The 13,302-nt window shown below is 36.5% G+C and overlaps 1 protein-coding gene across 9 annotated transcripts in view; it reads right to left on the reverse strand.

Moving 5' to 3' along the window:
- Window positions 1-2,994: 2,994 nt before the first annotated feature.
- Window positions 2,995-13,302, reverse strand: part of Fife (regulating synaptic membrane exocytosis protein fife) — an 85,971-nt gene continuing 75,663 nt past the window's right edge. For 4 of the 9 annotated variants that reach the window (XM_065492788.1, XM_065492785.1, XM_065492782.1 and 1 more), the window contains 8 exons: window positions 12,548-12,714; window positions 11,826-12,026; window positions 11,543-11,761; window positions 11,250-11,441; window positions 7,075-7,180; window positions 6,929-7,023; window positions 6,762-6,872; window positions 2,995-6,410 (listed from right to left, as the gene is read on the reverse strand). In XM_065492788.1, the coding sequence (XP_065348860.1) occupies window positions 6,103-6,410; window positions 6,762-6,872; window positions 6,929-7,023; window positions 7,075-7,180; window positions 11,250-11,441; window positions 11,543-11,761; window positions 11,826-12,026; window positions 12,548-12,714 (1,399 nt within the window). In that variant the 3' untranslated portion in view covers window positions 2,995-6,102. Of the gene's footprint in view, window positions 6,411-6,761; window positions 6,873-6,928; window positions 7,024-7,074; window positions 7,181-7,279; window positions 8,065-10,076; window positions 10,182-11,249; window positions 11,442-11,542; window positions 11,762-11,825; window positions 12,027-12,547; window positions 12,715-13,302 lie in introns of those variants that run through there. The other 5 variants (XM_065492787.1, XM_065492784.1, XR_010575415.1 and 2 more) reach the window with 4 other exon arrangements.

Here is a 13,302-nt window from a genome sequence, read left to right on the forward strand (position 1 = left end):
GGTGCACTACAGATGGCGCGCGGAGGTGTGACGGGGGCCAAGTCCGTGGCGCGCGAGTCGCGTCGGGAAAAAGTCGTGGTCGTGGCGTGGTGCAGTGTTAGCCATGAGACACTGATGAAAATAATCAAAATAATAGAAGCCTCCTCGCGAGATATTGATATTATTGCTATTAATTATTTCATTATTTTTGAAGAAATAAAACTGATTTCTATTACCTACCATTTTTCACTCTTTTAGTGCTGTTATGTTTATTCCTAAGCGTTCCTAAGATTTGGTTTCTGAAAAATAATTGAATTTTTCGAAATATTCTTAACAATTTGTTAGAAAAATTTAACAAATTCGAATGATGCTGCAATTAATTGAGTCATATATAATTATAATTATATTTCCTTTATTATAAATTTAAAAAAAAATAAACTATTATTTCCAAAATTTAGCCAATTTATGTAATAATATACTATTGTTCCATTATTGCAACATTGCGTTTCCTTCAAATTTCCATATTAATAAAATCTACAGATGTGTGTGTTCAGGAGTCTTTTAAGGGTAATTGTCAATTTTACCGACTTTATTTCTCCATCCTGAATTTTACATATGTTGTTAGGGGTGTTTCATAGTGTGTAACCTGAAATTTTGAGCAAAAAATTCGGGGGCTTTTGTTGGGAAATCGCGATTTTCGAAAACGGAAAATTTCAGATAGTAAATCCGAAATATCAAGGTATCTTCGGTCCAGATTGGAATTTCGATATAGTTTTTTCACTTCCACACGTAACTTTTTCAGTAGAACAAATTTTCCATTAATCAAAAATTTATAGGTCAAAGGTCAAGGTCACAAATTCGCGTGCAAAATGTTCAATTAAAAATATCGCAAAATACGCCCCCTCGGATTTTTTTCATGAAAACGTAAAAATGTAGCCCTGAATTTGTAGAATCGAATGGTGAAGAGAAATCGATGGAGACTCTGATAGATCGCGAAATATTTTGAATTTAAGGATTCGTGTCGGGCGTCCGGCACGACGACAATATCATCCGGCGATTTTACTTTCGTAATTTACGTCGGAATTTGATATGTAACCCACATGTTATGCATATGATTACCTAGAAGAATAAACGAGCTTTCTAGTGGTGTGCTTAAATTTTGTTTTGGTTTCAAACTTTTCAAGTAATAGCGGCGCGCGAAAATAAAATATAAATATTTCAAATTTTGATATTTTTGTAAATCTCAAATCTCGGGTTCTAACCATCAGAATTGCAAAAACTACCCACCGTTGGACTCGTCTCGACCTTCCCTGACCAGCTGAAAGGTTTAGGGGTGTTTACCCTCCACCCCTAACTGTAAGACGCTACATTTTTTTGTTTTTTTCTAGGGGGTTGAAGTTTAGCAATTTAGGGGTGGAGGGTAAACACCCCTAAACCTTTCAGCTGGTCAGGGAAGGTCGAGACGAGTCCAACGGTGGGTAGTTTTTGCAATTCTGATGGTTAGAACCCGAGATTTGAGATTTACAAAAATATCAAAATTTGAAATATTTATATTTTATTTTCGCGCGCCGCTATTACTTGAAAAGTTTGAAACCAAAACAAAATTTAAGCACACCACTAGAAAGCTCGTTTATTCTTCTAGGTAATCATATGCATAACATGTGGGTTACATATCAAATTCCGACGTAAATTACGAAAGTAAAATCGCCGGATGATATTGTCGTCGTGCCGGACGCCCGACACGAATCCTTAAATTCAAAATATTTCGCGATCTATCAGAGTCTCCATCGATTTCTCTTCACCATTCGATTCTACAAATTCAGGGCTACATTTTTTACGTTTTCATGAAAAAAATCCGAGGGGGCGTATTTTGCGATATTTTTAATTGAACATTTTGCACGCGAATTTGTGACCTTGACCTTTGACCTATAAATTTTTGATTAATGGAAAATTTGTTCTACTGAAAAAGTTACGTGTGGAAGTGAAAAAACTATATCGAAATTCCAATCTGGACCGAAGATACCTTGATATTTCGGATTTACTATCTGAAATTTTCCGTTTTCGAAAATCGCGATTTCCCAACAAAAGCCCCCGAATTTTTTGCTCAAAATTTCAGGTTACACACTATGAAACACCCCTAACAACATATGTAAAATTCAGGATGGAGAAATAAAGTCGGTAAAATTGACAATTACCCTTAAAAGACTCCTGAACACACACAGATAAGAAGGAAGTTATGGGTAGATTTTAAATTTTTAATAAAAAAACGTTTAATTGAAACATAAGTTGAGTTTTATTTTGTGAAATTCTTTGACTGCCATAACATGAATGTATTGACTAATTGTGAGAATAAACAACAATAAAAATATGCATATAGGCGATAAATATGTAGATTTTGTGGGGAACAGTGTGAAAAATATAATATTTTGAAATGTTTAGTAAAAAGAATTAGTTTAAGAGAGGCAGCAAAGACTTGTAAGAATTGATTTTATAGGATTAGTGTCGCACGCATATATGCGTTTAATAATAAATTCATTCATAGGGAATAAATACCGTATACTAAAATATCGCACGTTCTTGTATAGAATAATAGAAGCTGTTTCGGGCTTCCAAGCATCTTGGCCACTCTTGGCAATATTTTGCCAGCAAAAGAAAATAATCAGTGCAGCAACCTATAGAGGATTTTCTTGCCGGCCTTGAAATAAGACCTACCATATTAAGCTTGCTGCGTTAAAAACTTCCGTTTCACATGTAAAGATATAGAAAAAAAGGATTTGGCTTTTGCCATCCTCCATCCTTCGTCAATTTAAAAAGTAGGCACGAAACTAAAGATATTGTCGAAAATTTAAAAAGTTTGACCATATAATAATACATCAGTAGTTAAATAACAAGGTCATATATTATAGTCTCCTTTTTTTATGAATTCTTGAAATTAGTAATTTTTATTGCAGAGGTTGCAGAGCTAAAATATAAAATTTCTCGAAAGGAATAATAGGAATTAAAATACTTGTGCAGTTTTAATCAGCCAAATTTTGATTTATTTGATTCACATTTTAGAATTCAACAATTCACTCTCACAACGATTTCTGGCTATATATCTTTCCATTTTCCACCCTAGATTCTAAGTCATCAAAGTGAAGTTGAATGCCCTTCATTCGCCTTATTATTATACTTATAGAATCAGTTTTTTATTTGTCTAAATAAGCCTATCCTCTACAGTGTTTTACGTGTTTTAACATTCATCGTAATTTGTTTTTTCCATTTCTCGTAATGATTGTGATAAATATCGAATTTTCTTCCTCACGTCAGTGGCGTGGCAATAATTTTGAATTACGTAACATAACACTGAATATACTCCAACCAAGACGGTGGCACCAGCACTCTTTTATTTTGGATGAGATACAACAGCAAAAACAACAACTTGCGTAATATATATAATATACGTATTAATATAATATATAATTTTCAACAGCGACACGTACACATCAACTCGTACTAAGCTTTCTTAAAGATTTCTCTCTTGCGCTTTGTTTAACACCGTTGTGCACTCAAATAGGCCGTTAAAAAGGAGACGAGAGTACACATCCTCAGAGAGGGTGGAGATAAAAATAAATGATTCATCTCTTTTCTTCCAAATTTTCATTCGTGTAGAGATGCTAACGAGATCCTCTCTTTTTCGGTACATTTAGCGAGTGTTTTGTATATTTATATAATATGTAAGTCTCCAGGAAAAACGTTTATCTCAGTTTATAGACAAAAAATTTCACAACATCGCTAAGGAGAGCGAATATTTACAAGATGTAAAGATTTGTATGCTTTTGTCATCACATGTGAGAATACAACAGTGCGTGTGTGATTAGATTCTTATCTGCGCGATTTTTCAATGAGAGGGAGCGGCAAATGATATGGAATGGAAGATGAGAGTGGCACGCGCGTATACAGTAAGAAAGTCGTGCGTTCTGTGTCAGAAAACTCCAAATACGCGGCTTTTCAGCGGATGAATATATCACATATCGACAGATAATCGCACACATCACGAGAAGCACAAAATCTTTGGCGAAAGTTGCGTAATCAACGCAAACGAGACATTGCAGAAATTCAATATTTGGCAGCCGGCAGCAACACTTTTTTATTTTCTTTAGCGATAGAAAATTATACACATTTATGTTTAGCATGATTTAAGATGTTCAGAGGAAAATATACGTGCATGCATTTATGTAGTTTTAAACGGTCTACAGATATGTTCAAAAGACTTAACCAATTTATATCTTTTTATTATTATTTCTATCAAGGATATTTTTGCTCGTTTTTTACTGCACCTCTCATTTATAATTATTATGCAGTTTTTAAAAATAATCAATTTAAAAAAACAATAATTTAAATACACTCAGTGGTTTGTTGAATACATAGTTGGATGATTGATGACGGCCTTTTTAGTCGTTTCATTTAAGAGTTGTGATTTGTCATTTAGAGAACAGTTAATTGCAAAAGCTTGTATTTATGAATAAGATAGGCAGAGATTTAATTTTAAATAAATGGCAATTAGTATTTAATTTTTGTTTTAAGTTTGAAAAAATATTTTTGGCCTGTTATTAAAGAAGATATGCGAGACGTTTAGAAGAGTGAGCAATTGCGGTTCGTAACAATTTATTGTTCTGTTAGAGGTTTTGAGGAAATTGGAAAGATTGTCTTTTCTGAACTAATTTTACATGACATAAATTGTTAGACAGTTATAATTACACGTAGGCCGAAATAGAGCCAATTTTTTGGCCAATTTACATGGATTTACACAATTTTTTAAGTCCTTAGAAAAACTGAGAAAACATTCGAACGTAAGCAGATCAAGAAATTTCCAGCGGAAATTTGTTGATCAAACAAATAACCTTGCAATAAAGTTGAAAAGAGAACTCATAAACCAAAAGACATGTAGACATCAGGTCTAGCAAATTAGATTTTAGACCCTTGATTTCAACTTTTGTTATAACTCCCTGAGCATCAACCGTTAGTTCACCCCTATATTTTTACAGATATTGGAATAGGGGTCGATTAAGGGAGAGGAATATAACACCGAAAAATCTTCGCTACGCCACATAGACACCCAGCACTACTGCTAATTTCACAACGCCGTTGGTATGATAATTATGCTTTCCACGTCTGGCCTAACAACTCTCTGCTTTTGCACTCTTTTCAACAACGACAGCTAGATGAAATCTTAAAATACGCCCAAAAATTTGAAACACAGATTTTTAGAAAAAGACAGCAATAATCAGGCTGGAAAGATCGAGGATATTCACGTACTGCAAAACTTTCAAAATTCTATCACAATACCATTTTGTTTCTACTTGCAGGAATCGCCAAAGTTCCTCAGAAATATATCAGTTAGTGTGTTGAAAAATCAAGTTTGAGTGGAACATTAGCCTTGATATACCGGTGCCCCTCTTTAAATGTCCTCCTCCTGGGCTCGTATTCTGACATGCAACTTTCTTTAAAATAAAATCAGTCGAATGGGTTCCAGATAGTAATATACTTTTCCAAAATTCCCTGCTGAAAAATAAATAACTACGACATAAGTCCTAACCTGCCTGCAGGTGAATTTTCACCAATTTTCACGAGTTTATTCAAAAGAGAAACTCAGATGTACTCAACAATCTAGAGATCCACGACTTGTAACTTAAGTGTCCCTTCAATCATTATTTGGGTCTCAAAACTATCATTCAAGTGCTGAATCTACTTATGGCCACCAAAATTAGGGATTTCATAAAATAACGCGAATATTTCAACTCTTGATCTCATCCTAAATTAAATTTTCAATTTTGTACCAAATAATTTCCCGCGGACAAGCTCTATGGCTTTCAACCCAAGTCAAAACTTGTTCTCGTTGACCTCAGGGTTTAAAATATTGATTCAAAGGACAGACAATTCACCTCCTAAACTGACATTCAGGTCTTCCAACGCTGAACCAAAACTATGCCTCTGACATTTCATCTCGCTACTACAACGATGATTAACGATTTTCGGATTTTGCCATGCAAGAAAATGAGCTAACAACTACCCAGTTATACTCTCAACAATGAAAACACGTGTTTGATTATTTTGCTGCTCAAGAGTTTTGGGTCGATTTCCTCACGGCGAGTCGAGCGGCTCGTCGAGTCCATTGAATGCGTTCATCGGGAAAATTGGATACCACGCGTTGGTCGCTTGCGTCAGCTGCAGTTTGTCGAGCGCGATTTCGGCGCCGCCGAGACCCTGGTTGCTCTCGAAGCCCTTGAGCCGCTCCCACAGCATGATGATCAGCATGCGACCCAGGACATCGCACGCGTTGTAACGTAGCTTCTGGTTGTACACCGGGTCGTAGCTGGCGCGGCAAACGCGCGTCTTCCTCTTCTGCAACCACCTGTCGCCGTCTTTCAAGTAGCTTTTGACGTACGTGTCTGCAATTAGTTTGATATCAGATGTGATCACCACTTTTAAAGCTCAAAAATTGCAAAAAAGTTGTATGTTACAAAAGGAACATTTTTCGATGACCGCTCTAAGAAAAACGAAGTAAATAAATGAAAACAGAAAATAATACCCGCTTCCAATGAAGAATAAAATAACCTAATTTTAAATTTTTCTTAGCAAACTTAAATCGATTTGTACAAATTAGGATTCGCCAAATTAAGTTTATTAAAAATATCTTTTATTTTAGTTTCTAGCAAATAAAACTTTCAAATGTTTATATATTTTCAATGAAGAATTTGACCATTTTGTATTTGGAATTTTTATTTTATGTCAGGTTTTACCTGGTGGACTGTCTCCCCTGCTGATAGAGTTGAGACCTTTGCCGCAAACGATATCCAGCTCTAGCTGCCCTTTAGTCATGAGCAACTCAATTTTAATCTCCCCGTAACCACCTGTAAACAACCTCGTGTCACAATCGGTGAAATATGCCCATTCTAAATTTCTTTACCAGCCACTTGGGCGAGTCTAAAGCCTCGTGGCCTGATTTGTCCCGGTCCGAGAATGATTGTGTCACCTTCAATGTTTCCTTCGAAATCTCTAGGTCTGTGAGTAAAGGAGCAGTTTTGAAAAATTACTGAAAAATCATATGCGTACCCAACAGAAGATTTCCTGCGGTAGCTTTTGCGCCTCTCCGGTTGGTCAAGTCGACTCAAAACTGCAGCTGCCCCAGTGAGAATGTCGTGGGCGTAGCGAGATGGTCCTGCAAATTGAAATTTTGCTTTTCTGCGGTTGGTCTGAAGGAGCCTCGCACGGAGACACACGTAATGATTTTCAACGATTTAATCATCTGATGCGTGAGATTTATTTTTAAGTTAAAGCGAAAGATTTTTAATTTTCTTTATATATCAAAAATTTAGATTTGAAAAATTTCAACAAGGGATTTTACTTTCGGCAGCCAGAAAACTAATTAATCTTTACAGTTAGCTGCAAAATCAGGAATAATTAATTGTTTATTTCTGTTAAGCACATTAAAACAGGTTTTCTCATCTCAACACCAAATGGAATAAAAAAAATACAGTGACAACATTTATTCTTCGGAAGCAGAGGCTTAATTTACGAATATTATTATTTATAACGGAGGGAAATACACAATGTTTAATTTTGAAAATTAAATAGTTCAGATGATTCTCTGCTATATTGACATGGGCCGGATGAATAGATGAAAACACAGAGCTAACACACGGATGAAATCCACACCTGCCACAATGAGTGTTGAAATATGTAAATTTAACCACACAACAATTTTCAATTAGGCTTTGAAAAAATTCGCAAAAAGTCGCAGCTGAAATTGGATTTTTTTAGTTAATCAGTATGTGAGGTGCTTTTCATGCCAAAAATTTGTCTAAAAACTTGTCTAATGACTTTTTTGGTGGTTGACTAAACGGAGAAACTACTGGTACTGCAATATAAATGTATCAAATAGTACAGGAAAGGCAAGAGGATTCTTTCCTGATCCTTAATGACTAGTCGGAAAAAACGAGAGACAAACATGGATTGGCAACCAGACACGTGTGATGGACAAGCACAAACACTCAGTTTCTGCTGGGACTTACCTTGGCAAATTAAATAACTACAGATGACCAGCTTTGTATGTAGTGGGTTTTGTTTGGATTGTGTGCATCACCACGCGATTTGCAGGAGAGTAGTAGTGAAAGAAAAAAATAGAGGGGAAAGAGAAAACAGAATGTTAAAGAATGATTTCAAAAAATGCTGTTTTTGTGTGTTCAATTTTTTCAATGCGCGGCACGCTAACGAGCCGGATTTTTTGCTCAAAAGTCCGACTCGCTCCGGCCGCGCTGTGTGAACGTGTTTCACAAAACACCACATATTCATGTCCTCTCACATTTAACATATTAAGCAACATGAATATAATTTTATTCACAGGGTGTGTTTGTGTGTGAAACATTTATTTCGGACGGCAGAGGACATGGCTCGCGACATTTTCACCTTTGCCATGCAAAAAGTAGCGACAGTCAAGAAGGTAGGGGAGAATTTTGAGACCAGATAATTATACCACTGCAGGCCGAAATTATTTTTTTGCGTTTGTTGAACTGTCACAGAGAAATTGCACTGACAAATAATGAGGACTTAACCGCTGGTTTGATTTGTAACCGCAACGTTTGAAAATATTTAGGGGAGGGCATTGAAGACAATCGACCAATTTTTCTGTACGCATCCCAAAAAATTTTGTGCATTAAAACTACAATCTTAAAAATTTTGAATGAAGCCATTGAAAAAATGGTCCTGATTTGTGGTGCATAAATGGCTTTTTATTTAGCATTTTATAAGTTTTTTTTTAATATTTATAAAGCTATTTTGAAACCTTTATTTGGATCTGGATATATAAAAGTGGTTAAATAATTTAAACTCTATAAATAATATAAGTTTTCAATGCGATATTGATGGCAAATCACAATGTTCTCGCTATCATTGGTCTTAGCTTTTTTCACCTCGGTTTTTAATTTAAAAATTATTTGGTCAGGTTTCCATCGATTAGTTAATTTTAAGAGACATTATTTCAGCAGATTTATTAATAATGTTGCTTTAAGCTAGTTGTAGTCAATTTTTTTTTAACTTATCTAACTTATGAAATGTTTCAGGCTATAATCAGATTTTAAGTTTGATTCATTTCCATCCAACATAATCGGAATTTGCTAATCGAACCATTAGACTTGAGAGCTTTAGAGCAAAGCAAAAATTGTAAAAATTCTAGCAGCTCTGGAAAATGCGATTATTTAGGTAAGAAACTCTTCATAAGAATGGATATTGTCTAAATGACCGTGTAAAATTAGTCGATGTCTTGTACGTGAGGACAAAAATCGTTTGAAATCCCCTATTGATTATTGGTTTCGAGAACAAAATAGAAGTTGAATTTATAGAAGGTTGGCGAGCTAGATCCGGCTATTTTTTTTTTTTTTTATCAAAAATGCTTAATATTTCAAAATCATTATTTGTATTGCATTGGAATATTAATTGAGCTGCGGTCATTTGCAACATTTTGAAAATGTTTTGATATGCAAAGCAAACCAAACAAATCATTCAAATTAAAATCTTAAGTAATTAATTACATTTTATTTTTTGTCATGTTCATTGAAACAAAATTTGTAAACACATTTCTACCAAAATAAAATTAGCATAATACAGTTAGTTAATTCTCGATTAAAAAACTCATTTTGAACTGGAAAAACAGAAAAAGTTTAAAGTCACAAAATATTTAATTTATCGAATTTATCTAAAAGATCTAAACAAGATTGAATCCATTATTCAGAATAAAAGATAAATATCTTTGAAAACTAAGACAAGCCCACTTCTTTTGCCTTATTTTAAAAATTTAACATTTCGCCATTATTTGGTTTTCATGAGCTCAAACCCAGCCCGTCAACCTCCATGCCTCATGCGAGCGCAGCAAACTAACTTTGCACTCGGAACTCGGCGGGTTACTCACTCTCGACATTTTTTTCCGTCGAGAGAGAGGCTGCAAAGAATGCATGAATTATTCAAAGGGCGCGGAACTATATCTTGCGTTAGAGCACGAGCGGTCGATCGGGATCAGCTCTAAGCGGGGTGAAATTAGCTCTGTCTCTACCGAAACTTACTATAGTTGTGCAAATCTCTGCTAGTTGATCGGGCCGTGCGAAGGAGAGGGGGTCTTGTGAGACTCTGAGACCGCATCTGGTTCAATGCCTGGTCCAAACTCCCACCTAGATTGCACCGAGATGGAACAAAAGGGCGATGCACGAACATAACATGTGTCAGGTGTGTGAATCTGAAAGGCTGGGGTTGTCTGCTCCACAAGGGGTGGATGGAAGAAGTACGAATTGTGCTGCTATTTTTGCTCTATCTTTTGCCACTGGATTTCCCTTTGCGAGTGAGTGTGTGTAACATCCAAATGTATGTACAGGGTGGCCAATTGTGCGTTTGCAAAACTCAGATACAAAAAAAAATGCTGAGCATATTTTCCAAATAGAAATTCAATTTAAAGGTCAAGAAGTTTGACGTAGTGGTTTTAGCAATATTCTTCAAATTTTAAATATATTTTTAAGATGATTTGAAAAAAATAACGCAAACAATTTACGGAACTTCCTGTGTAACAGCACTGACAAAGGAAAACGTTGAAAGGATGCTTTTGCTGTGCATTTTTCGCATGTCACACTAGAGGATTTTTTTGTGTGCGTGTGTTGGAAAGAGGTATATATTTTATACTTCCATATGTACAGAAACGGTGTTTTTTCATTCAATGTCGTTCTCGAAAATGCACACATCAAAGGAGAAAAAGAAAATAGCAGTTCAGATCACCAGACAGAAATTTGTACAGCATCCATGATTTTTTTATTCATAAAGTTTTAGGTCTGGAATCTGGTTAATTGACATTATTTGCAGAGTATTCATTTTATTTATCTTTTGGCCGTTTGAAAGGCGTCATGCAGAGAAAGTAGATTCCAGCTTGATTCATATTATTAAAGTCGTGTTTTAAGGACATTCACAGTTCCACGAATTAAAAAGCTTGCAGTCCAGTATTTTATCGCAAAAGGTGCAGAGAATCATGTCCTATATTATGTAATATCTGGATTCGAATTAATATATTACAATAGAGTCGATTTAATATTTAATATATATATGCTGTGTGCGCTAGCAAAATGCAGAAGGATTCACTGCTCTTCAGGGGCAAGTGCATCTCATCGTCAAAATATCGAACAACCAGACAGAGTGATCAGCATCCATCACTGTCAGAGCGGACAAAACAGCGAAGAGAGACGATTTGTACTTACTTCGCGCCGGCTTTTTGTCTTGGCTTAAGCTCAGTGTTCTGGATAAACCTGCACTTGATGACTCGGCACCCGGTTTCGCGGGCACGCCACCAATCATCAGTTCCTCCCTCTGTTCGTAGTGTCCCATGGCCGCACCGCCCCGCGAACTTGAACTGCGCCGCCGCTCCCTGCTGTACCCTACGCCCAGTTCCTCTGCAACACGATGGGAGAGAATATTTGTTCCACAAAATCTTTTAACTTCCTTGTATTGATTTATGAGAAAAGCTTGACACATAAATATATTTTTTGCTTACCTTTTTCGCTCGCAGCGGCATTTTGGAAGGAGCTCCTTCTCGAGCCAGGAAGCGACCTGGAGAAGTCCCTGCCCAGCTGATAGGTGTCCACCTCCAGGGTTTCCGACTGCGACGAGCCACGCCTGGAGCCGCCAACGTATGCGTGATCAGGGTGCAGCAGGCCTGACTCCACGCTTGAAGAGTGCGAAACGTTCCCACCAGTCTCATCATCTTTGTCATCTATTGAAAATTCCGGTTTTTTGTTGATTTCAAAAGTCTAAAATCAGCTGCAGAATTTTAGTACCTGAGTAGGAGCGTTGTTGTGCGAAGTCGCCCCTTCTCAGCAGCCTTTGAGCAATTTCTCTGGCGGCGGTGCCAGGGTTGGCAAGCGAGCCTCTCGGCGACACGTGCGGCGACTTGAAGCGCATCTGACGCGGGTCCTCGAGTCGGTACCAGTTGGGCCGGTCCTCAAGGAACGCCTTCTGCAGCTCCACCGTGCACTCGCCTGCGAAATGGGGCCTCATTATCATGTCGAAATAATGAGACTTTCCCTAGCTCTCAAAGAAAATGAGGTCAAAATGCTAGAGAGTGCTTTTGTAAGGTTACAGTTTGACCCAAATGCGTTTACGTCTCCAACTTACATCCCAAGTACTCAAAATAGAATTAAATTTGCATTTTAGCAATGCTGACTGCCTTCCACATTTTCCTGCGTGGGATTAGTTTTCTTTTAATAAATTTTTCAATATAAATCATATTCCTTATTTTCCTTTAATATTGAGCAATTCACTCATTGTTCTTCTCTTTGTATCAAGCTAAATTATGTCATAATATTCTCCATAGTTTCTCATGTTCAAACGTAAAATTTGTATTTATTGATCGGCAGGTGCGCGAACCCTGGATGTTAGCAATGATATGCAAACCATTTCGCGCTTTACTCCAATCCCTAATGGGACACTAAACTTGCCGCTTATTCAGGCCACTCGTGTCTATCTCTACATGCGAGCAAAGTGTTCAGCAGCAAGTTACCTAGAAATTGGCTGTCTCTGTCGGGGCAATAGTCCCACAAGGAGAAGTCAATGTTCATCTTCATGAGGCTCTCGGCTGGCACATTTGGGACATCAAACGTCGCGTTCCAGATGGGGTTATGAGTTGGCTCTGCCACATCAGTCTTGAAAGTCTTGGGTTCGCTCCTGCTTGGAAACACAAGAGTATATGCTTGTCACATTGCTTTTAACGAGCAATAAAATCGGAAGGTAGCGCGCACTTCGTTTGGTAATGCGATCAGTGCCAAATGCAGCCCAGGGAGCAACAAGAGGATATTCGATTTCAATAATGCAAGGAATTGGAAATTCGGTTTCAAGTTTTCTCGGTTCCCGATAAAAATAGAACAGCAAGGCAAAGAAATGAATTATACGCAGCAAATATTTGAGATTTTAAAAATGCATGTCAAAATATCAAATTATCTCTGATTTAACAATTGTCATAATCCCTAATTTAATTATTTATAGGCATATCTGCCTAAAAAATATACATATTCATACAATTTATATGTACGGCTAAAACACCTTATTGTTACATTACCGTTGTAATTATTTATTTTAAAAATATAATTTTGTCCGGTAATTGTCCACACACTTACTTCGGAATTTTTACTTGGAATGGTTTTCTTGAATTGTTTCTCGGAATTACTGATTTTAGCACTAAATTTTTTTAAATAACAATGAAATATTTACGGATTTTTATTGTGTCATGAATTCTGCAGGAGAGGAATTACTATGCGT

This window comes from Cloeon dipterum, chromosome X, assembly GCF_949628265.1.
Source record: "Cloeon dipterum chromosome X, ieCloDipt1.1, whole genome shotgun sequence".
In the NCBI taxonomy this organism is placed as follows: domain Eukaryota; kingdom Metazoa; phylum Arthropoda; class Insecta; order Ephemeroptera; family Baetidae; genus Cloeon; species Cloeon dipterum.